General features: G+C 40.0%; 1 protein-coding gene across 4 annotated transcripts in view; it reads left to right on the top strand.

The window, feature by feature from the left end:
- Positions 1–23,460, top strand: part of POR (cytochrome p450 oxidoreductase) — a 109,522-nt gene that overhangs the window by 68,687 nt on the left and 17,375 nt on the right. For 3 of the 4 annotated variants that reach the window (XM_089676590.1, XM_089676589.1, XM_089676588.1), the window contains exons 3-11: positions 5,571–5,619; positions 9,097–9,225; positions 16,454–16,603; positions 17,146–17,270; positions 17,415–17,504; positions 18,566–18,664; positions 19,146–19,262; positions 22,277–22,395; positions 22,772–22,953. In XM_089676590.1, the coding sequence (XP_089532716.1) occupies positions 5,571–5,619; positions 9,097–9,225; positions 16,454–16,603; positions 17,146–17,270; positions 17,415–17,504; positions 18,566–18,664; positions 19,146–19,262; positions 22,277–22,395; positions 22,772–22,953 (1,060 nt within the window). Of the gene's footprint in view, positions 1–2,480; positions 2,805–5,570; positions 5,620–9,096; positions 9,226–16,453; positions 16,604–17,145; positions 17,271–17,414; positions 17,505–18,565; positions 18,665–19,145; positions 19,263–22,276; positions 22,396–22,771; positions 22,954–23,460 lie in introns of those variants that run through there. The other variant, XM_089676591.1, reaches the window with a different exon arrangement.

The raw sequence follows: 23,460 nt of genomic DNA, 5'->3' as shown, positions 1-23,460 counted from the left end.
ATCCAAATGATGAATCTTCTGTTATAGAAATACAACTTTTTACATAATGTAAGAGCTGCTGGAGTAGATCATCAATTTATGACATGATGGATTGAACCCACATTGATCCTTGGATACTATTGCAGAATTTCACTTTTTGAGCTTGAAGGCAGGTTGTACATTATTAAACTTTTTTTTTTTTCTTAGAAAGGACGTTATTATAGAAAAAGAAAGCTAAAATGTTTAGCTCTATAGTGAACGTAATGATATTTAAACAAGAATTTGGACGAGTCCCTCCTACAGAAAGCACTTAATAATAATTGGGCCCTTAGGCTACTTCTCACACTTAACTCTCCCTTTTTATACCTTAATAAAGCGGAACTTCACTGTCTCAATCAACTTTGACTATTTTAATCCTTTAGCTGCTAGCCTAAGTAAATAGATAGGAAATTATATTTACTGGTTTTAAGATATATATATATATATATTTTTTTTTACACATTTCTTAAAGTGGTTCAGAAACAATCGAGTACTGTCCGTGATACTTTTTTTATTTGCACGAACATACGATTTTGAGGACAAGCTTTCGGGGTATGTCCCCTTGAAGAAGGGGACATACCCCGAAAGCTTGTTCTCAAAATTGTATGTTTGTGCAAATAAAAAAAGTATCATGGACAGTACTCGATTGTTTCTGTCGCAAATGCACTAATACAGCTACAATCACCTCAACCAAATTAAAGTGGTTCCAAAGGCAGAAAGTTTTTTTTACCGTCAAGCATTCTATACATGAAGGCTGAAAACCTTCTGGGTGCAGTGCCCACCCTTCTACTTACCTGAATTCAATCTCGATCCAGCAATGTGCATGAGAGCTATGGCCTTCTGTGGTCTTTCTCCTTGTTGGCTCACGCAATTACCCAATCACATCCAGTGAGGAGAGAGAGGTAGGGGTTGGGCCGAGCCATGCTCTGTGTATGTGAATGGACAATGTCCATTCACAGGAGTGCAGCTCGGGAGCAAGCCTGCATGCTACTGGGGGTATGTGGCCAGGAGAGGAGCCAGGATTTCCGGCGGGGACGAAAAAAGAAGAGGATCGGAGCTGCTCTGTGCAAAACTAATGCACAGAGCAGGTTAGTATAACATGTTTGTTTTTTGTTTTGTTTTTAAATTACAACCTTTAGATTAGAGACACTTGTGGGCTCCATACACTTTAGCATTTTTAAGCTCCTAGAAGCTGTTATTAGCATTTTTTTTACTGTTCCTAGAAGCTAAATAGTTTTCTCCTAAAGTAGTGTGCATGAACACATAGGATATTAGCGTTTTTTTTGAGCTTGCACATCGAAGAGCAGGAAAAAAAATGTTTTTGGAGCGTTTTTCCAGCAGAAAAAAAAGCTAAATGCTCCTAACAGCTTTTTTTTTTTTTTCTTTCTAGCTGTTTTTCTACATGTACTGTAAGAAAGCTAATAAAATGCTAATGCTCCTAAATGCTACTAAAATGCTATTACCAGCGGGTTTTTTTTCAGCATTTTTTTTTTTTTTTGCTTAAAAACCGATAGTGTGCATAGAACCTTAGGCTCCATGCACATTAGCTTTATTTGTTAAGCTTCTAGAAGCTGTTATTAGCATTTTGTTTTCTGCTCCAAGAAGCTATAGTGTTATCCTATGTGTCTATGCACACTACTTTAGGCTATTAGCACTTTTTAAGCTTCAGCGTCTAGGAGCAGAAAAAAATTGTTCCTAATTGCTGCTAAATGCTAATAAAATGCTCCTAACAGCTTTTTTTTTTCTAGATTTTTTTTTTTTTCCTACTATAAACTATATCCTACTATACGCTATTACCAGCATTTTTTTGTATTCACCATTTTTTCCAGCATGTATCCAAAGACTGTGCAACAAAATGACTTCTCGTTCGGCAGATAAAACGGAGACCTATACTGTATATATATATATATATATATATATATATATATATATATTTAGTGGCTTGTCTGGAGTTGTGCTTTAACTGTAAGCAGTTCCAGTTCTGGAAGCTGCTGCTAACTGAGGATTTCCTCCAACCAAAATGACATGCTAAGCTGCACAGTTGAGAAAGCTCTAGTAGGGAAATATGTAAACATTTGGAATGGGTGGAATGTTTTTAAGTTCCCGGTATTTTAGAACATGTTAGTTTAGTGCGTGTGTAATAATTGCAGCCCAGATGTGTCATAGTGAGTTGGTAAAAAGTAGTAAATTAGTATATGAGTGGGAGGCTAGAAGGGGATCCCGTCTGTGATGCACAGTTTCCTGGGAAACCTGATGGTGGCGGAAGGAAGGGGAGTGTGGGCTTACTTATTCTACACAGATAAAGAGCAAGAAGAGGAAGAAAGGAGGAGGGGAGGAGAGGGAGCTAAGAAGCAGTGGATCTTGGGATCTTTCATTCTCCCTTCCCATTATTTTTTTCATTCTTGCCAGATGTTAAGGATTCTTTTGTTTTTTTTTTTTGTTTTTTTTTTTTTCCTCTTTTACTTTTTCCCTTGTGCTACTTAAACGGCTTCTAAGAAGTCTTTTTCCAGAGGGATGCTTTGTAAAAAAGCTTTAGGAATTGGTTACCTAAATGACTGCAACAGTGTAAACTCTTTGTAGCAGTCTGATCATCATCTACACTGCGTATTTGACTATGGCTGGAGAATGAAAAGACATTTGGACCTTTGATTATTAGCAGCTAGGAATTTGTCTTTGGGGCATTTATAAACCCAGTGCTGTCTAAAACTCTGAAAACTCCTAAAGTAACACTGTAAAAAGATGGGATGCTTCAGCTCGGTTCCACAAGAAGATGTCAAAGTAGTTGGGTGAGTTTGGCTCTATGGTGTGTCTGTTCGTGCAATTTTTTGTAGTCAGAGCCCATATGTCTCTGTAGAGGGATTTGTGCAGATTGATGGAGTTGAGAAAGTTGGACTGAGCCAGACTTTCCTGGTTTTGTTTCCAGTGCTGTTTGAACTTTCTGCTCGTGAGAACACAAGTTTCATGTTTCCTCTCTCTCTCGGGGAGTGGAGCTCAGACTTGCTCAGTCTATTAGTGCCATGTTCAAGTTGAAGTAAATGCTGTCTTTTCTTAGGGTCTTTGTAAATGTAACTTTGTAATTCAGTACATGTGAGTGGTGTGTTTTTTTTTTTGTTTGTTTGTTTTTTCTGTGCTGCAAGACCAAAGTTTGTCTTGAATTGTTTCCGAAATACATTCTACTAGAAATGAGGAGCAGAAATGCTACAATAATCAGTAATCACAGTTCCCATCCTTCTTCTTTTTTTTTCTTTTTTTTTTTTTTTTTTTGAAAATTCTTTAAACTGCTTTTTTAGAGTACAAACATATACAAAAATAAGACGCATTAGTGGATGCCAGCAGATAAGACAATGAACCAGGTGCGGTCCAATTACATAGAGATTCAAATTGTCAGTTTCAAAAACAGCAAAGTAGAGCACACTGGTCCCAAAGGTAGTACAAACAGATCAGTCTATTGACATAAACAAATAGCAGTAGCATCCAAGACAGGGAAAAAGGTAGGGAGAAAGAAGAGAAAGGAAGGGGGGTGAAGAGAAGGAAGAAGAGAGGTGTAAAAGGAGAATGAGGAAGGTTCCCATCCTTTGTTATGGTAGCAATACAATAAACAAGATGTTTACATTCACTGATGTGCATTCAACCCCAACTCTATATGCTCTTCCTAAATCTGTGTAGGTCTAAAAGCGTTATGATGGATATACGTACACATAGGCTGCAGTGTTTTTTTGGGTGTTTTTTTTGTTTTTTGTTTTTTGGGCATGTGTCCTTATTCACATAAAATTACATGTGAGTTTCTATAGAATTGGTTACTGACAACTTTTGACAGTGTTTTTACCCTAAGCATTACTGTTTATTGGCTAAATTAAGACCTGTTTTCACCTTTTTTTCCTTTTTTTTTTTTTTTTTTTTTTTTTTGTTTTTACTGAAATACTAAAAATGCATGGCACAAAGTCTGGTGCAGCTCTGAATAGAAACCAGTCAGTTTCCAGTTTTATATATTTTATTTTTTTTTTGTCTAAGCTAAACAAGCTGAAGTTAAAAGCTGATTGGCTACCATGCACCAGATTTTGCACTCTCCATGGCCAATTCACACTGACTTGTGCTAAAATGTATGGAAAATGGATGTGCATTTTCATCCATTTTAGTTGCGCGCTGATGTCCACATACATTTTGTAGCAAATTTGCACAACGCAGGTGAACACAGCCCTACGGTGTGAATAGGACACATTGGAAATTATTGTTTTTCAGATGTCCTTCCATTGATCTGCAATTTACAACTGTGTGAAATGCAGATCAGCACACTGGTGTGAACTGGCCCTTAGTAAATCAACCTCCTTGCCTTAGAGCTCTTTCACACTGCTCTGTAGCAGTGTTTCAGATGCGTTTCCGGTGCACAATTCCTGTGTTTTTGATGGTTCCTTGTGGAAACTACAATGCATGTATTTTTTTTTTTAAAAGCAGAATGCTGGAAGTTAGCTTTTAGCCCCAGGGCACACTGTCACACTGCATATGATTCGCACAGCATCTGCATAAAAAAGGTACGGGCAGCTTTTTTTTTTTTTTTTTTGTTCGCATTGGAACTGGATTGCATGGGTGTTCATACCCATGCGATCTGGTTCAGGCAAATGCTCTGCATTTTGTGACCTGCTTTTGGAGTGTCTTTAACTTCAAATTGACACCCGCAGCAGATCGCATGAACGTGGTGCAATTGCTATATGGTGTGGGAAATGCACAAGATTCGCTTATTTTCCCACACCGCATCAGTCTGAACCGGGACTTAAATAGAAATTGGAATGAAATGGATGATTACATCATTTTAGCACTTTCCCTAATATATTGTAGTGAGCTTGTTTTCCACTTGTAGTGGAGGTAGCTTTTCATGCAGAAGTGAAGTCAGTTATGAAATTATGTATTCTCACATGTTGATTCTGCCCCCCAATCATCATCTGAGATCATGTATTTACAACGTATGCTGCTAAGTCCTCATGCACACTGGACATTTATACAGCTGCTGTTTTTGGTTTTTGGCATTTTTTCTACAGCTAGTTAACTCCCCAGCATGTTATCCTATGAGTCCATGCACACATAGGCTTTAATCAGCGTGTTTTGGCAGGGGCATTTTCTGGCTGGAAAAAACCCCCAGAACTAGTGGGTTTCAAGAAGAGTTTTTTAGCTGTAAAAATGCTCTAATGCCGGTAAAAACTGAAAAACACAGATAAATGCTGAAAAACGCGGGTAGCTGAGCGTTTTTGAGCCTGAAGATTTTGTGGGAGTATATCTTTGCTAAAAAAAAAAATGCAAACCCTGAAAAACACTAAAAAGCATGGAAAAAACCTAATGCAAAAATGTGAAATAAACTCACGTTTTTATTGCAGCATTCTACAGCTAACACTGCTGGCGGTTTTATAACGTCCAGTGTGCATGAGGCCTAATACTTGTCGGCATTCATGTATCTTACAGTGTAGTAAATTTAGCATTTGTCATTTTTTGTACAAATGAATATAAACAGTAGTTCTTTATGTCATGAAACAAAGTGGTAAAATTGTGCATTTTATTTTTAGGACAACCTCTTCCAGGGAGAGCAGCTTTGTGGAAAAGATGAAGAAGACGGTGAGTTATAATTTTGTTTCTGTGATGGCTGTGGGAATGTATCGTATGCACATTGATCTATCAAGATGTATTTCATATTTACTATGTACACAGTAAGTAAATTATATATACTGGAAAGAGGTGGATGGTTAAAGTGGAATTTTACTCATAACAGCTGATTAAATAAAATGTTCTTTAGCAAGGAACATACATTCCACATTAATAACTATGCTACCAAAATTAGCGTGTGTTGTAAATTGTCTCCCGCATTGCTCTTGTTTCCTCTTGCTGGTGGCTGCCATTTTGTTGAAGTCCAGAGCCTTGAGTAGCAGTTAAGAGAAGTGTGGACTTTTTTTTTTCCCCCAATTTATACTTACTTAGGTGGAGGTAGCATCGGTCCAATGTTTCATCTGTCCTCCGTTGGCTCAAAGTGTGAAAGCTCACTGGAGCGCTGGGTTGTGGAGAGGGAAGGAGTGGCTGGCTCAAACACTCAGTGGCTTGCTGAGAGGCTGAGCCAGGTGTTGTTCCAGACTCTGGGGTGGATCCCAACTTTGAAGTCCTGGACCGGCTCAGTGACATCAGCCGACAGCAGGTTTCAGCCCGCTGTCAGCTGAAAATGGGTCACAAGAGTGCAGAACGAACTGCACTCATGTGATCCACAGAAGAAGTACAGCCAAAAAAGCTTCGGCTGTACATCTAAAGCAGAATTAAACCCACCTATTCTTTTCAGCCAAGGAAGCTGCCATCTATTTAATCTGCAACTGCCATAGTGATGCACATATAATCCGTTGTAACAGTCATTTCATGGTTTGACAGTTTGGTTGAGAACACAAGCCGATGTGACAGTTGGCATTCCTGTTAGTTCCACTTTATTCTTTAGGCTGTCAGCAGATTGGCCTCTACAAATTCGGCACAGTGCTTAAAAATGCTTAAGAGTAGAGAGCAACTGAGCATGTGCAGAACAAGGTGAGACAGTGTATTTCTGGATTTTAAACGGTATAGACACTTATTTTTAATGTTTTAATTAGCTATAACTGCAAAAGGGACCAGCCTGAAGTGATCTAGCAAAACTTAATTCTCTGACTAAAGTTCCACTTCCACAATTTGTGCTAGAGGCAATACAAACTGAATTAGGACAGTTACTAAAGCTGCTCGTCAACGGTAAGGGGCTGGTACATGACAAGTGTCTTAAAGGAAAAAGCTTTGTCTATACTGACCAGTCAGAACCAGTCAGAATTTTTTTTTTTTTTAAACTAAGACTAAATGTGGCAGTTGGAAACTGAGGCACAACATTTCAGTGCAGTTATGTTATTTCATACATTTTAGGTTTGGAATGATATAAGTATGTATGTGTCATACCTGGCTAATCCCCATGGAACTGGAAATCACCGGAGTAGATACCGCTACTACATTGATTGCTGCTGGCTTCTAGGTCCCAGGCTGAGTGGCTGCCCTGCTGCTTGGTAAATACAGGAGTTTGATTCCTCCTAATAGGCACCTTTGAGAGAACACCTTGCATTTTTCTCAATGAATGCAAAGCAAGGTAGAGAGAGTTACATCACTGCCCTATTTCTCCATCTCATTCAATCAGAGAACGCTTTTCATTCATCAAGAAATATTCTAAATATTCTTTGAATGTTGCTGAACAGGCAACCTCGTGTTCACTACGCAGCAGGATAGCTGCTTGGCAGGGGCCCCAGAAGCTAGTGGTTATCATTCTAGTAGTGGTGTCGGTTAGTGATTTCCAGCTTCCACAGGGATCAGCCAGGGTATGGCACATGCATACTTGGTCCAAGTGGTACCAAAGTAGCTATGCAAATATGCCCTACCTGGAAGTCCCTTTTATAACCCTAACTGCTCCTTCAGTTTAAATTGGCTAAATGCATTCCAGGTGTCTCAAATCAAAAGGTGTGCAATGCCATATTGTTGTGTGTTTTTTTTTTCATTTTAAAGCAGTCATATCCTGATTAAAAAGCATGTCTGTAGCATGCTGGGAAGGCATAGGCTTTTCTACTCAGTCTGTGGCTGGTTTTAAAGAATATTAACTGGAAGACTTTTGCACACTTTTTGGTTTCAATGTATTTAGGCAAGTTAAACTGAACCTATACCCTGTACCTAACCTCCAGTACTAATTCCAGTACTAATTGCAGACCTCCAGTAAAATGTCTATAAATACTTTGAAGCTATACAAGCTTTCAAGCTATACAAAGGCCAGCCACTTCCTCAAGCCCAATGTCTGTACTGAGGTATGGGCTTTCAGTTGGAGAGCTGGAGGAAGTTTTTGACTGAGTGTGGTAATTACCACACTTGTATCCCTTTGCGAACTACAAGTTTGTCTGCCATGGTAGAAGATTGGACTTGTAGTTTATTCAGTTACAGATCTGTGCAGGCAGCGCCCCAAACACAGCTGTGCTGATCTCAAAAGTGACAGCAGGTGTGGGGAGAACAACTCGCACAAATTGTCACAGGAGGGGTCGGTGTTGGTGATGGGTCCATTTGCACCATATTACATGTTACACCTTCAATACGGTCATGTTACTTGGCAAAGGTATTTGACCAGCTCTCTTCTAATCACTGATTTTTCTGTACTGCGTTAAGCCGAGAGATCTCCGTGAGGTACTGCAGATTCCACACTCTAGCCTACATTTTAATGAAACCTACAGGGACATCAAAAAACAAAAAAACCCCAAAACTTTATAGGATATTAACAATTATGGTTGGATTGGGAAGTGGTTGTTTACGCATAGGGGCTGATTTACTAAAGCTGGAGAGTACAAAATCTGGTGCAGCTCTGCATGGAAACCAAGTAGCTTCCACTTTTTTTTCAAAGTTTAAGCCCCTGGTCACATCAAAGCTGATTTTGAAATTGTGCGACTTACAGTAAAGTCACACAATTTCAAAATTGGGTGTCCTGCCGCTTTTAGTTGCAATTTGCAAGACAAATTGCAACTTTATGCAAATTGCACAAAAGTAGTACATGCAATACTTTAGAAATCGGTGCGGCTCATACCAAGTCGGAACCGTACCGATATGACCGCTCTAATAGCGAACAACAGGGTTCAACTCTGCATACGATTTGCAAGTCGCATGGCATGCAAAATTGCACCCGATGTGACTGGGGTGTAATAGAACTAGCTGAAATTAGAATCTGATTGGCTACCATGCAAAGATGTGTCAAATTTTGCACTCTCCAATTTTAGTAAATCAATTCCATAAACTTTTATCTGTACAGATTGTGGCAGTCCAGTTAGCAGGAATCCGTTGTTTGGCAAAAAACAGCATTGAGCTGTTAAAATCTAGAGAAAGAACTCGTGTTAAAAGTCCGAAGATCATATGAGCATGTTTGATAAGAGTGCATGTTTATGTGCCAGTCATAAAGAAAAAGCTTTCTTAACTTAGCGGTGTAGATAAGTAACATGTGTTTGGCTTTATTGCCTGTACCATATGAATCCAGTGTACTTCCAATACTAATAGCACTTTTTCCCACTTTGCATATAGGGAAAAAATATAGTTGTGTTTTATGGGTCTCAAACAGGAACAGGAGAAGAATTTGCCAATCGACTTGCAAAAGATGCCCATCGTTATGGCATGCGTGGTATGGCGGCTGACCCTGAAGAATTTGAAATGGTAAGTGAAGTATATGCGCACTGTCTGGAGTGGTTGTAAGTTATTGCTTTTTTTCTTTTTTCCGTATGTTTAACCCCTTTGCACCGCCGCCTCCTGGCCTTTTAAGAGGTTTTCGGGAGACGGGGCGGGGTTTTAAGGTCATGTGACCGTCATGATTTGCTGTCACGGCGGTCACATGATCGGAAAAGGTCCTGATCGCAAGGGGAGATTGAGACCTTTCCGTGAGTCATGGACATATGTGCAGGGTGCGTGCTCTCGGCACATATGTATTTTCAAATGGTACGCAAATATGCGGTCGCTCGGTCAAATGATTGGAAAAGGTCCCAATCGCAAGGGGAGATCGTGACTCACAGAAAGGTACCAATCTCCCCTTGCGATTGGGACCTTTTCCGATCATGTGACCGAGCGACCGCATATTTGCCTACCATTTGAAAATACATATGTGCTGAGAGCATGCACCCTGCGTGCTCCCTGCACATATGTCCATGACTCACGGAAAGGCCCCAATCGCAAGGGGAGATTGGTACCTTTCTGTGAGTCATGGACATATGTGCAGGAGGCGTGCAGGGTGCGAGCTCTCAGCACATATGCATTTTCAAATGGTACGCAAATATGCGGCCTCTCAGCGTCAAGGCCCAGACGCCAAGAGGCCACATATTTATGTGCGCTCAGCGTCTAGGGGTTAAAAGAATCTTTTTCAGCTTTTATGATTGCCTAAAACTCCCAAAAACATATTTTCTGAAAGCAGATACCCTGAAGGATAAAATGGTGGTAGTTCCAGATTTTTGTGTCTCAAAATCTTAGTGTAACAGTTTATCAAGCACAAATTTTCAGTAAAAAAAATACATTAACGTAAATTTTAGGTTATGCACAAATATAAAAGATAAGATTGCAGCAACTAAATAGGTACCCAACATGTTAAACCTTAAAATTGTGCACTCTTGGTCACTGGTTCAGGAAAGAAAATCGCTCAGTTTCTCCCATCAACCCTGACTGAAATCCCTCGCGCGAAGCTATTGTGTTCTCCCAGCAGGGAGGGGGGCCCTTCCGGGAGAGCTAAAGCTGCTGGAAATAATCACATGAAAAATCTGACAAGCTGATTGTGCCCAAGTTGTACAACAATCAAAATAAGTACAATCAGCCTGCCAATAGATGGTTTGAATCTCGTCCGGTTCAGCAGGAGCCGGACGGAATTCAAACCATTTATGGGCAGGCTGATTGTATCCAATTCGATTGTTGTACCAGCCTGTCAGATTTTTCATGTGATTACCCAAGTCGTACAACAATCAAATTGGGTACGGTTGGCCTGCCCATAGATGGTTTGAATCTTGGCCGGCCCCTGCTGAAGATTTGAACAATCTATGGCCCGCTTTAAGCTTTAATATACTGGGGCTTACAGCAGAAAAGTTGCATGCAGGCATCAAGTGCCTGCTGTACAGTCATATTGGCAAAGCCTGATTTAAAATGTTACTATACCCAGAACAGTAAAATCAAGCTGTATATGCAGTAAAGCATGCTTGATATACTCACTGTGGAATCTAACGGGTTAATCCTTAAGGCTGTTTGATCCTGTCTTCTCTGATCCTCCCTTTCTTTTGCTGTCTCCAATTTATCTGCCATAGTTAGAGCAGCAGTGCCAAGTCTGCAAATTTGTATTGCTAGAGAGGTGTTTTTTTTTTTTTTTTTGTTTTTTTTGGGAAGGCGCATGTGATCAGCACAGGGGTTATGCAGCCTCATAGGACAGTCAAAACTCCTCCTATAAGATTAACCAGTGCTCTGCTAGACACTGATAGAAGTCAAAAGACTGCTGTATATTGCTGATGAGAAAAGGTATTTAGCAGTTTATATTTACTAAAATAATTACATTTCCATGTTTTGTGTGTACTGTGGGAGACCAGATATAGTGAATGCAGGGTCCTGGGTTTAGTAAAATTTTTAGATCTGTTTTGCAGATACTGATGTAACTCCTCCTACATCAGGTGTCGGAATCTGCGGTGTGTTACTACAGGCCACAGGTCAAAGCTCATTATAAGCTGAAGTCTGTGTTTTGCATAAATGGCACAAAGGGCACTTTGTAATATATTAAACATCTGAAGTTGTCTGTGTTTTGCTATTGATACACCAAGTGGATTGTTACAATGTATGTGGAAATCCTACCAGGAAATAACATCAGTTCGGCATTACAGCAACCACAATTATCATCTCCAAATGCAAAGCTTAACTCTTAAGCCTGGTTCACACTAGTGTGATTTCTGACATGACTTGAGTCGCACAGAATTGCATGACAGTAGAAATCGGGTTCCATGCACACTAGCGTTTTCTTAAGTTCACAAAATGCTGGTAATAGCGGTTTTTAGTAGCACTAGCATTTTTTCTAGCGTTTCTACAGTACATGTAGGAAAAACAAAAAAGAAAGCTAGAAAAAAGCTGTTAGGAGCGTTTTTAGTATTTAGATGTGTTTTAATGGGGTTTTTTTCTGCTAGTGGAAAAACTCTACAAAACCTTTTTTTTTTTTTTTTTTTTTTCCTCTGTGGAATTTATATCGCCCGACACCCAAGACATTTACTTCCGGGCATTGAGCAGGTAGTTTTTTTTTTTGTTTTTTTTTGTATCTTCAGCCCTGCTGCGGGCAAGCAAACCCCTTTTGTTTTTAAAACATTCCTAATATCACCTCTGATTTAAATGCGGTATTGGTTCAAATTTATTTATTTTTTTTATCTGGACAAGTAAAATGTCACGAGGGATAAGTAGACTAGGGCACCGATTTTAGTCCACGGACAAGTAGTTTTTTTAAAAATTGTCCACATCCCAGTTCTAGACACTGAAGCTCAAAAAATGTTATTAGCCAAAAGCAGTGTGCATTAACACCTAGGATAACACTATTTGGGTTCTAGGAGCAGAAGAAAATGCTGATAACAGCTTCTAGGAGCTTAAAAAAAATGTTAGAGTGCATGGATTCTATTGGTGTTCAATGGTGTCCATTTACATCAATGCGACTTGACATGGAGAGATTTTGGAAAATGGTCCTACACTACTTTGGTGTGATTGCAGTATGACTTTTGCCCCATAGACGTTAATGAAAACACACAGAAATTGCATTTGACTCCAAGGTAAATCCTTGGTAGTAGTACCCCAAGGCATAAAATTGTGTCATTCAGATCAAAATTGCCTTGCATTACTGTGAACCAGGCCTTAAGAGAATCAATACAATTTTCAGACTTCATGGTCCATGATGCCTCACATTCTGGGTCCCCATTTTAGAAGCTATAGCTTTCCAGAAGAGCGGGATGTTTCATTGTGATGAGTCCTTCTGCCATTATTCATCCTTGTGCCATAACTCCAATTGCTGGCATCCGTTATTCTAATTATAGGTAAGGTAGAGTTGTGGGTGAACACTAGTCAATGTGCAGCTGCCTCGAAGAACATCCAGAAGACTGGATGGGTACCATGCTGGCGGGTTTCACTTTTGTGTGTTTCAACAGAATCACTACTAAGTTAGACTTGTGTGGACAGGCCAATACAGTATTCATCCAGGTGCATTCAGCTTCATTTGACATGGTACTGATCTTTTCTCCAGAGACATTATGAGCAACTTGTATTGTAATTAACTTGCATGGAGAGAAAAGCTGTTCTGAGGTGAACAAATGTACAAGTGTCTCTTATGAAGTGTCATCACATGGAGATGATGGCGATGTTATCTGTTCAGCATGGGGAACTTGCAGCCACAAAATATTATTATAGTTGTAAAAAGTATGGGGGAACAGCTAATGTTATTACATGAATTTAAATTCATGGTGTAAGCCAATGTGATGCCTATATTTAAAAATAGATCAAAGTCTTTACCAAGTAACTATGTTAGTGTAACGTCTATAGTTGGGATGATACTGTAGAGTTTTATAAAAGACTACATAGATGAGTTCTTGCTGAGAAAAAAAAATATTGTAAGCAACAGACAGCATGGATTTATGGAAGACAAGTTTCCAGACAAATCTGATTTCTTTTTCTGAGGAGGTGAGCAAAACCTTAGACAAAGAAGTGGCTGTGGACGTAGTATACTTAGATTTTGCAAAAGCGTTTGACACAGTTCCCCACCCACAACTAATGTGTAAGGTAAAGTCTACAGGCTTTGAAAAAATCAGGTAAATGAATCATATTCTGACTGGTCAAAGGTTATTAGTGGTGTACCCCAAGGTTCATTGCTGAGACCCTTACGTTTTAATATACACTATATTGCTAAAAGTATTGGGATGCCTGCCTATACACGCACATGAACTTTAATGGCCTCCCAGTCTTAGTCCATATTGAGTTGGCCCACCCTTAGCAGCTATAACAGCTTCAACTCTTCTGGGAAGGCTATCCACAAGGTTTAGGAGTGTCTATGAGAATGTTTGACCATTCTTCCAGAAACCATTGTGAGGTCAGGCACTGATGTCGGACAAGAAGACTTGGCTCACAGTCTCCGCTCAAATTCATCCCAAAGTTGTTCTCTTGGGTTGAGGTCGGGTCCAGTCAAGTTTCCCCACCTCAAATTCGCTCATTCTATTCGTTATGGAACTTGCTTTGTGCACTCGTGCACAGTCATGTTGGAACAGGAAGGGGCCATCCCAAACTGTTCCCACAAAGTTAGGAGCATGAAATTGTCCAAAATGTCTTGGTATGCTGAAGCCTTAAGAGTTCCCTTCACTGGAACTAAGGGGCCAAGCCCAACCCCTAAAAAAACAACCCCATACCATAATCCCCCCTCCACCAAACTTTACAATTGGCACAGTACAATCAGGTAACCGCCAAACACAGACACGTCCATTGGATTGCCAGACAGAGAAGCGTGATTCGTCACTCCAGGGAACACTTCTCCACTGCTCTAGAGTCCAGTGGTGGAGTGCTTTACACCACTGCTTCTGATACTTTGCATTGCATTTGGTGATGTAAGGCTTGGCTGCAGCTTCTCAGCCATGGAAACTCATTCCATGAAACTCTGTACCCACTGTTGTTGTGCTAATCTGAAGGCCACACAAAGTTTGGAGGTCTTTAGGTATGGACTCTGCAGACAGTTGGCGACTTCTGTGCACTTCAGCAAGCGCTGACCCCACTCTGTCATTTTACATGGCTTACCACTTTGTGGCTGAGTTGCTGTTGTTCCCAGTTGCTTCCACTTTGTTATAATACCACTAACAGTTGACCATGGAATATTTAGTAGCAAGGAAATTTCACGGATGGACTTATTGCACAGGTGGCAACCTATCATGGTACCACATTTGAATTCACTGAGCTCCTGAGAGCGACCCATTCTTTCACAAATGTTTGTAGAAGCAGTCTGTATGCCTTGGTGCTTGATTTTATACACCTGTGGCCATGGAGGTGATTGGAAAACCTGAATCCAATGATTTGGAGGGGTGTCCCAATATGTTTGACAATATAGTTTATTTATAAAAGATGTAGGGTCTGAGACTAAAAGTACTGTTTCAGTCTTTACAGATGACACCAAGTTGTGCAGTGGAATAATGTCTTTACAGGATGTCTCCAATTTACAAGCCGATCTCAATGCACTGTTTAATTGGGCAACTGTGGCAAATGAGGTTTAATGTTGATAAAGTTAGTTATGCACTACAAATATGCAGGTATCATCCATACTAGGGGAGTACAACTGGAGGAGTAGGATCTGGTTGTTCTGGTAGATCATTAGCTTAATAATGGCATGCAATGCCAAGCTGCGGTTTCCAAAGCGAGCCTAATCCTTTCTTGCATCAAGAGAGGTATAGACTCCAGAGAGATCATTTTACCCCTGTACAAATCATTCATAATACCTCACCTGGAATATGCAGTTCAGTTTTGGGCACCAGTTCACGAAAAGGATAATGGAGAAAATGACAGCCAAACTGATAAGAGGCATGGAGGAGATCAGCTGTGAGGAAAGATTAGCTGAACTGATTTTATTCTCTCTTGAGAAGAGGAGATTAAGGGGGGATATGATCAACATGTATAAATACATAGGTGATAGGTGGCCCATATAGTGAACTCCGTGTAGTGTAAGGTCATCACAGAGGACAAGGGGGCATTCTTTACATCTCAAGGAAAAGAGATTTAATCTACTAATATGGAAAGGCTTTTTCACAGTAAGAGCTGTGGAGATGTGGAATATACTCCCTTAAGAGTTGGTTCTGGCCAGCTCAGTAGATTGTTTTATGAAAGGCCTGGATTCTGTCCCAGATACACAGAATATAACTGGATACTAATATTTATAGGTAAAGTTGATCCAGGGAATATCTGATTTGCCTCTTTGGGGATCAGGAAGGAATTTTTTCCCCTGCTGGAGCAAATCGGATCAGGCTTTTATTAGGATTGTGTGTGTATATAGGATTGTGTACATTTTCTTTCCCCTTTTATTGGTTGAACTGGATTGACTTGCCTTTTTTCAACCAAACTAACTATGTATATATATCAAACAGTACTTGGTTTTCCACTTTAATTACATATTTTGTTATTGTATTTGTTATGTTGTCTGTATGTGTATTATGTTTGCTGGTTGCTGTAATATTTTCATGTATTATTGAAGACATCAGCACGTTGATTCTCCAAATTGAATAGAAATGATTATATTTTATCTTAAATATCAGTTGAGCACTTGGATGTGTTTGTATCTTGTGTTCTTTCAAATCATGATAGTTATTGTGTTCTTTGCTAGGTCTTAGCAACTGCAGAGTCCTTTGTGTAGAGATTTTTATTTTGTCACTCACCGCATATTTAATCAATTAGGACATTCCTCCTGAGGAAAACAGGGCTATGCATACAAGGAACTGGGATAATTAATACCAGGCTTCTTATACAGCCATCACTCTGACTGCCTTCTTTACCATGAGAAAGGTAACTAGACAATGAGAGGCAGACTAGAGAGACATTCCCATTTGTCACTGACTGCATTTTAGCTGGTGACATGCGAGAACTGCCATTAGCAGCTATAGCTCTAGCAGAGGAGTGTTCATGGTTATAAAGGTACCAGGAATCCAATATCCTAATGCATACTAATACAAATGCAAATAAGGCTTTTATATTGAAAATACAAACGTGCTCTGTGCTCAGCCACCTGCTGTACCGTGGTGACAGATGATTACAGGGGTGTCCCTTAATAAAATTTACTGTTTAGTTTGCTTGTCATTAAAGTTGTATGTGTGCGTGTGTGTTTTTTACCATGTATATTTTTGTATATGATCGATATATTGCCATTCTGTAGGCTGATCTGAGCCGTCTTACCGAAATCGAAAACTCCCTTGCCGTATTCTGCATGGCTACATATGGTGAAGGGGACCCTACAGACAATGCTCAGGATTTTTATGACTGGTTACAAGAAGCAGATGTGGATCTTTCTGGTCTTAAGTTTGCGGTAAGTGCTAAAGTAACATTTGCAGAAAGTTTATTCCTCAATGTTAAACTGTATTAATAGTTTTAATATTACTGAATGAGCCTTGCACTACCAATAGAGAGTATATCTTTTCTATCTGTAATTATTCAAGTACATTAGGACCAGGGGCGGACTGACCATTTGGAAACTCGGGCACTGCCCGAGGGCCCGGGGTCAGTAGGGGGCCCCATAAGATGTCCCTGGTACCTTTCTCGTAGGCTTTTTTGAGTTTGGGCAAGGACACAGGGGCCCCATGATCCCCTATTGCCCGGGGGCCCCATGAGTTGTCAGTCCGCCCCTGATTAGAACTAATCTAGGATCTGTTGACTGTTAGCAACCACCTATTTTCAAGTCTATTGTTTCTCGCCTCCTTGCAAATATGCCCACTACTTCTACGTCATGCATGCGTATAGATCATATTTACATATAAACAATATCTTAGAAATGTGCAGGAAGTTGAATTAACAGGAACACATAACCAACTATTATTTAAATGTGTTCAAATTATTTTCTGTTTTTTTAAGGTGTTTGGTTTGGGTAACAAGACATATGAGCACTTTAATGCTATGGGAAAATATGTGGACAAACGATTAGAGGAGTTGGGAGCCGAGAGAATCTTTGAGCTGGGCATGGGAGATGATGATGGCAAGTAAGTAGTAGGGATTGGTGAGCAGATGGAAGATATGAATGCATATTGTTCAGATAATGCATTTAAAAAAAAAAAAAAAAGCACAATACAGTTTATGCTTATTTTTTTTAACTTGTCCTGGCCTGTTTCCTTTTTGTTGCTCAGCTTGGAAGAGGATTTTATCACCTGGCGTGAGCAGTTTTGGCCTGCAGTATGTGAACACTTTGGTGTGGAGGCTACAGGTGAAGAGTCGAGGTATGTTGTTGTACAAAGGTCTCCAAACTTTATAAAGAAAGGGCCAGTTAATTCTCCTTCAAACTTTGGGGGGCGGCGGACTGTGCCCAGTGGGAGTAACCCATGCTCAGTCTTTGGTATTAGGGGAAAAATGGTTGGTATCAGTGGGAGGAATAGTACTCCCATTGTTGTTGTCAGACAAAGGAAAATACCCCATCACTGGTGTCATTGGCAGGAATTATTCCCCATTGTTGGTGTCAGTGGCAGGAATTATGCCCCATTGTTGGTGACGGTGGCAGAAATAATGCCTCAAGGGCTGGATAAAGGCAAACAAAAGGCTGCAGTTTGAAGACCAATGTTATAGTTCAATATCTTGTTTCCCCCAAGTGATGACCTGATTTAAAATGTCAACTATGATGACCTTCATTAAGGCAAGCCAAAAGGTGTGATTGTTTTTTTGTTTTTTTTTCTACAAAAAGAAAATTGCTCAACAACAAGCTCAGTGTTGATGGGGGAATCCCTCCTGCAGTGCAATTGTATTCTGCCAGCAGGGAGCCTTCCCTGCCAGCAGAACACAATGATTTGTGCTTGCAGCTATAGCCTCCGGCAGTAATTGCATACAGAAAAATCTGACAGGCTGGCTGTACTGAAGTCAATTGATGGATTGACTTGAGTACAACCAGTCTGCCCCTAGATGGATCAAATATTGGCCGGTCCCTTCTGAACCTGGCAAGATTCTGTCTATCTATGGCCAGCTTTAGGCTTAAAGCTAAACAAAATCTGCCACACCTTAAGTAGCTGCTGTGATAAAGAATCATTTATCAGACAGTTGACACCCGTGACCTAACACAGATGTCAGTACTGTTAGATCAAGGCACTGCATAGCATAACGTATTTGGTTAAATATGCGATACAGTATTTCATAGCTACAGTTCTTAGGAAAACTGCTTGGGTCAGCAACCAATGTAACGTGAGATAGAAATATGCAGATTCATATAATAGATATTGAGTCTCTTTTAATGTCTTTTACCTGTGGCAGAAGTATCGCATTCAGTAACGAGATATATTTAATATTCTTGCAGCATTCGTCAGTATGAGCTGGTGGTGCACACTGATGAAAATATGAACAAAGTCTACACAGGAGAAATGGGTCGTCTTAAGAGCTATGAAACACAGAAACCGTAAGTGAGGCTTTTTTTTTTTGCCTGCTTAAAATAGTCATGCTGGGAGAAATTGTCTGATTGCCTAGGAGCAGCAGCTTGGTATTGGCTTAGCAATACTGGACTGTGCATGTCAATGCTATTAGTATGGCTAAGGCCAGGCTCACACTGTTAAGCTGTGCTAACGCAGTGCCCTTAATCCTTAATGGTACTCCAATGGCCAACTTGGCCAACGCGCTTGTGTTACAGTGCACCACAACACAGAGTAAAGCATTACTGTTTGCTGTGGTGGGCTGCGTTACAAAAAATTGTGCATTCCCCAATGTGCTAGTATTCAGCCCATTCAAATGAGTGAACTGTTTTGAAAGGACAGTTGTTAACTGACAGCATAATGCATGTTAACTCATTGAAATAATGCAATTCCTGCCTTAAAAGCAAAAATCAGCTATTGCAGCTATTTATGGGGAAATATACAGCGTTTGATCATGTTCTTACACTGCAGACCATTTGATGCTAAAAACCCATTCCTGGCTGATGTAACCGTGAACCGTAAGCTTAACCAGGGTGGAGAACGCCACTTGATGCACCTTGAGCTGGAAATAACGGGATCAAAGATCAGGTATTCTGCTACCTGTACTTCTCTTTAATTGTTTTCTTTGTGTGCTTACACCCTGCAACCCAGTTGTTAATATGAGCAAGTTATTTATATAGCCCATAAAAACATGAGGTTAGACAGGAGCTGTTTACAGTAGGTGAAGGATATGATTATTTTTAAGCTGGTAGCACACATTACATCTCTTTTGGCTCTAGCAACACCAATACAATGTGAGTATGTGCTTTATTTCATATAAATCAGGGGTGTCCAAACTATGGCCCTCCAGGTGTTGAGGAACTGCAAGTCCCATGAGGCCTTGCAAGACTCTGACATCCACAAGCAAGACACCCAGAGGGAGAAGCATGATTTATTTATTTATTACAGGTACTTATATAGCGCTGTCATTTTTACGCAGCGCTTTACATATATATTGTACATTTATATCAGTCCCTAACCCTCAAGGGGTGTACAATCTAAGGTCCCTAACTTACATTCATACATACAAATACTAGGGCCAATTTAGACAGGAGCCAATTCACCTACCAGCATGTCTTTGGAGTGTGGGAGGAAACCGGAGTACCCGTAGGAAACCCACACAGGCACAGGGACAACATGCAAACTCCAGGCAGGTGGTTTCGTGGCTGGGATATGAACCAACGGCCCTAGTACTGCCAAGCGGAAGTGCTAACTATTTAACCACTGTGCTGCCCGATGATGGGACTTGTAGTACTTCAACAGCTGGAGGGCCATAGTTTGGACACCCCTGATATAAATCAGATTGATCGTTTAGGTAAACATTTGCACTGCATAGTTTTTGGTAAATTATAAAAAAAAAAAGTATATACAGTCAGGTCCATAAATATTGGGACATTGACTCAATTCTAACATTTTTAGCTCTATACACCACCACAATGGATTTGAAATGAAACAAACAAGATGTGCTTTAACTGCAGACTGTCAGCTTTAATTTGAGGGTATTTACATCCAAATCAGGTGAACGGTGTAGGAATTACAACAGTTTGCATATGTGCCTCCCACTTATTAAGGGACCAAAAGTAATGGGACAATTGGCTTCTCAGCTGTTCCATGGCCAGGTGTGTGTTATTTCCTCATTATCCCAATTACAATGAGAAGATAAAAGGTCCAGAGTTCATTTCAAGTGTGCTATTTGCATTTGGAATCTGTTGCTGTCAACTCTCAAGATGAGATCCAAAGAGCTGTCACTATCAGTAAAGCAAGCCATCATTAGGCTGAAAAAACAAAACAAACCCATCAGAGAGATAGCAAAAACATTAGGCATGGCCAAAACACCTGTTTGGAACATTCTTAAAAATAAGGAACGCATCGGTGAGCTCAGCAACACCAAAAGACCCGGAAGACCACGGAAAACAACTGTGGTGGATGACCGAAGAATTCTTTCCCTGGTGAAGAAAACACCCTTCACAACAGCTGGCCAGATCAAGAACACTCTCCAGGAGGTAGGTGTATGTGTGTCAAAGTCAACAATCAAGAGAAGACTTCACCAGAGTGAATACAGAGGGTTCACCACAAGATGGAAACCATTGGTGAGCCTCAAAAACAGGAAGGCCAGATTAGAGTTTGCCAAACGACATCTAAAAAGCCTTCAAAGTTCTGGAACAACATCCTATGGACACTTGAGACCAAGATCAACTTGTACCAGAGTGATGGGAAGAGAGAGTATGGAGAAGGAAAGGAACTGCTCATGATCCTAAGCATACCACCTCATCAGTGAAGCATGGTGGTGGTAGTGTCATGGCGTGGGCATGTATGGCTGCCAATGGAACTGGTTCTCTTGTATTTATTGATGATGTGACTGCTGACAAAAGCGGCAGGATGAATTCTGAAGTGTTTCAGGCAATATTATCTGCTCATATTCAGCCAAATGCTTCAGAACTCATTGGACGCTGTTTCACAGTGCAGATGGACAATGACCCAAAGCATACTGCAAAAGCAACCAAAGAGTTTTTTAAGGGAAAAAAGTGGAATGTTCTGCAATGGCCAAGTCAATCACCTGACCTGAATCCGATTGAGCATGCATTTCACTTGCTGAAGACAAAACTGAAGGGAAAATGCCCCAAGAACAAGCAGGAACTGAAGACAGTTGCAGTAGAGGCCTGGCAGAGCATCACCAGGGATGAAACCCAGCGTCTGGTGATGTCTATGCGTTCCAGACTTCAGGCTGTAATTCACTGCAAAGGATTTGCAACCAAGTATTAAAAAGTGAAAGTTTGATTTATAATTATTATTCTGTCCCATTACTTTTGGTTCCTTAATAAGTGGGAGGCACATATGCAAACTGTTGTAATTCCTACACCGTTCACCTGATTTGGATGTAAATACCCTCAAATTAAAGCTGACAGTCTGCAGTTAAAGCACATCTTATTTGTTTCATTTCAAATCCATTGTGGTGGTGTATAGAGCCAAAAATGTTAGAATTGAGTCAATGTCCCAATATTTATGGACCTGACTGTATATAAGATGATTTAATATCAGAGCCACAGTGATCTGTTCAAATAGGACATCTGACATCTGAGACATTGGTAGATTCTTCCTCACTTCTTCTCTCTGAGATGACAAGAAATGGGTGTTGCCGGTGTCATCAGGACAAGAAGGCACCGACACCAATTAAAATATTATCAGTTCTACTTCTTCCCTACCATCTACTGTAAATGTTTCTCTGTTGAAAATATTTTACATCACTTGCATTCCTGAAAATTAGTGAGGGGAAATGACCCCATTAGTAACTAAGATGGCCATAAAACCTGGTAAAGAACCCTTCCCTGCTCATGCCAGCTGAAAACGTTTTGGCTGGGTTTAGTATAATGTAATGAGCAGTGGTATGTTCTTTTATCTACTATCCTTATATTTTTTGTGTGATCTGCCAATCTATAACTTATTTTTAATAAAGTAACCTCCCTTACATGTAAATTAAATTTTAGGCTTTCTAGTGACCTTTTTCCTTTTTTTTTTTTTTTTGTTTTTTTTTTTTCCTTAATTTTTTTATTTAATTTCTGCAGGTATGAGTCAGGTGATCATGTTGCAGTTTATCCAGCAAATGACTCCTCTTTAGTCAACAAGCTGGGAGAGATTCTGAGCGCAGACCTTGACACTGTCATATCTTTGAACAATCTGGATGGTAAGTTCTTCCAAGCATTTGTGCATTTCAGGTAAACTTTGTCCCTGTCCTCATACAACTCGCTGTGTAAGCAGTAAAGCATGGTTAAACTCTCTGATAAATACAGTGTCATGGAATGTGCCCTGTTCTGACCTAAGTAGGGTACAGTTGGTTTTATGTTTTTAATGGTGAGTAGTAGTTGTACATTAAAATGAAAGTCGTGTTGACGTTCCAAGATCTTTACAGTTATACACAATCATTTAAAATGTGGTTCTTAATGTTATGAAAGATTCCTAATAGAGGGATTACCAGTAAGTCAAATTATTTGTATCACACATAAAAGATATAGGATATCATTGCCTGTTATGAATAGCTGACCATACCAGTCTTTTTGCAGAGGAATCCAACAAGAAGCATCCTTTCCCTTGTCCTACTACATACCGCACAGCGCTCACTTACTATCTGGATATCACCAATCCTCCCCGTACCAATGTTCTGTATGAACTTGCACAGTATGCCACAGATCAGAAAGAGCAGGAGAACCTACGGAAAATGGCTTCTTCTTCAGCGGAAGGCAAAGTAAGCTGCATGCTGAATGTAATGTGCTTAAAGCATAGCTGAACTCCTTTTTGAAAACAGTGTAAAAAAGTACAGATTGAAGTATATGTAAACCCATACACATTTTATTTTGTATTTAATTTTTACTTTTGGAAGGCGTTGTTACTTAACCTAGAGGCCTTTTCACTTCTTGGCCTAGGGGTTGCAACAGTCCCTGACTACATCTACACACCAGCAGTGTTGTCATTCAGCTGCCTGCATGTTCATACACTAAGCTAAAGCAGGCATTGGTCCACATCATCAGTTGGTGATGTGCATCTGCATGTAGGACAATGGCTCATGAACAGGAAATAGCTGGGAGAAGTGTGCACAGGGTGGAATAAAGATTAACTTGATTAAAAAAATGGGTTACTATTTAATTACTATTAATCCCATGAATTTTTTGCTTACAATTAATTGACTGCACTAAGACTGTGTCTACTATAATCTGTATCTGTATAATCTATAATGGTGTGGCAGGATATGGTA

This window comes from Staurois parvus, unplaced genomic scaffold (assembly GCF_062004578.1).
Source record: "Staurois parvus isolate SC_StPar_1 unplaced genomic scaffold, SC_StPar_1.0 ptg000172l, whole genome shotgun sequence".
Lineage (NCBI taxonomy): Eukaryota > Metazoa > Chordata > Amphibia > Anura > Ranidae > Staurois > Staurois parvus.
This window is presented reverse-complemented; position numbering and strand designations above follow the sequence as displayed.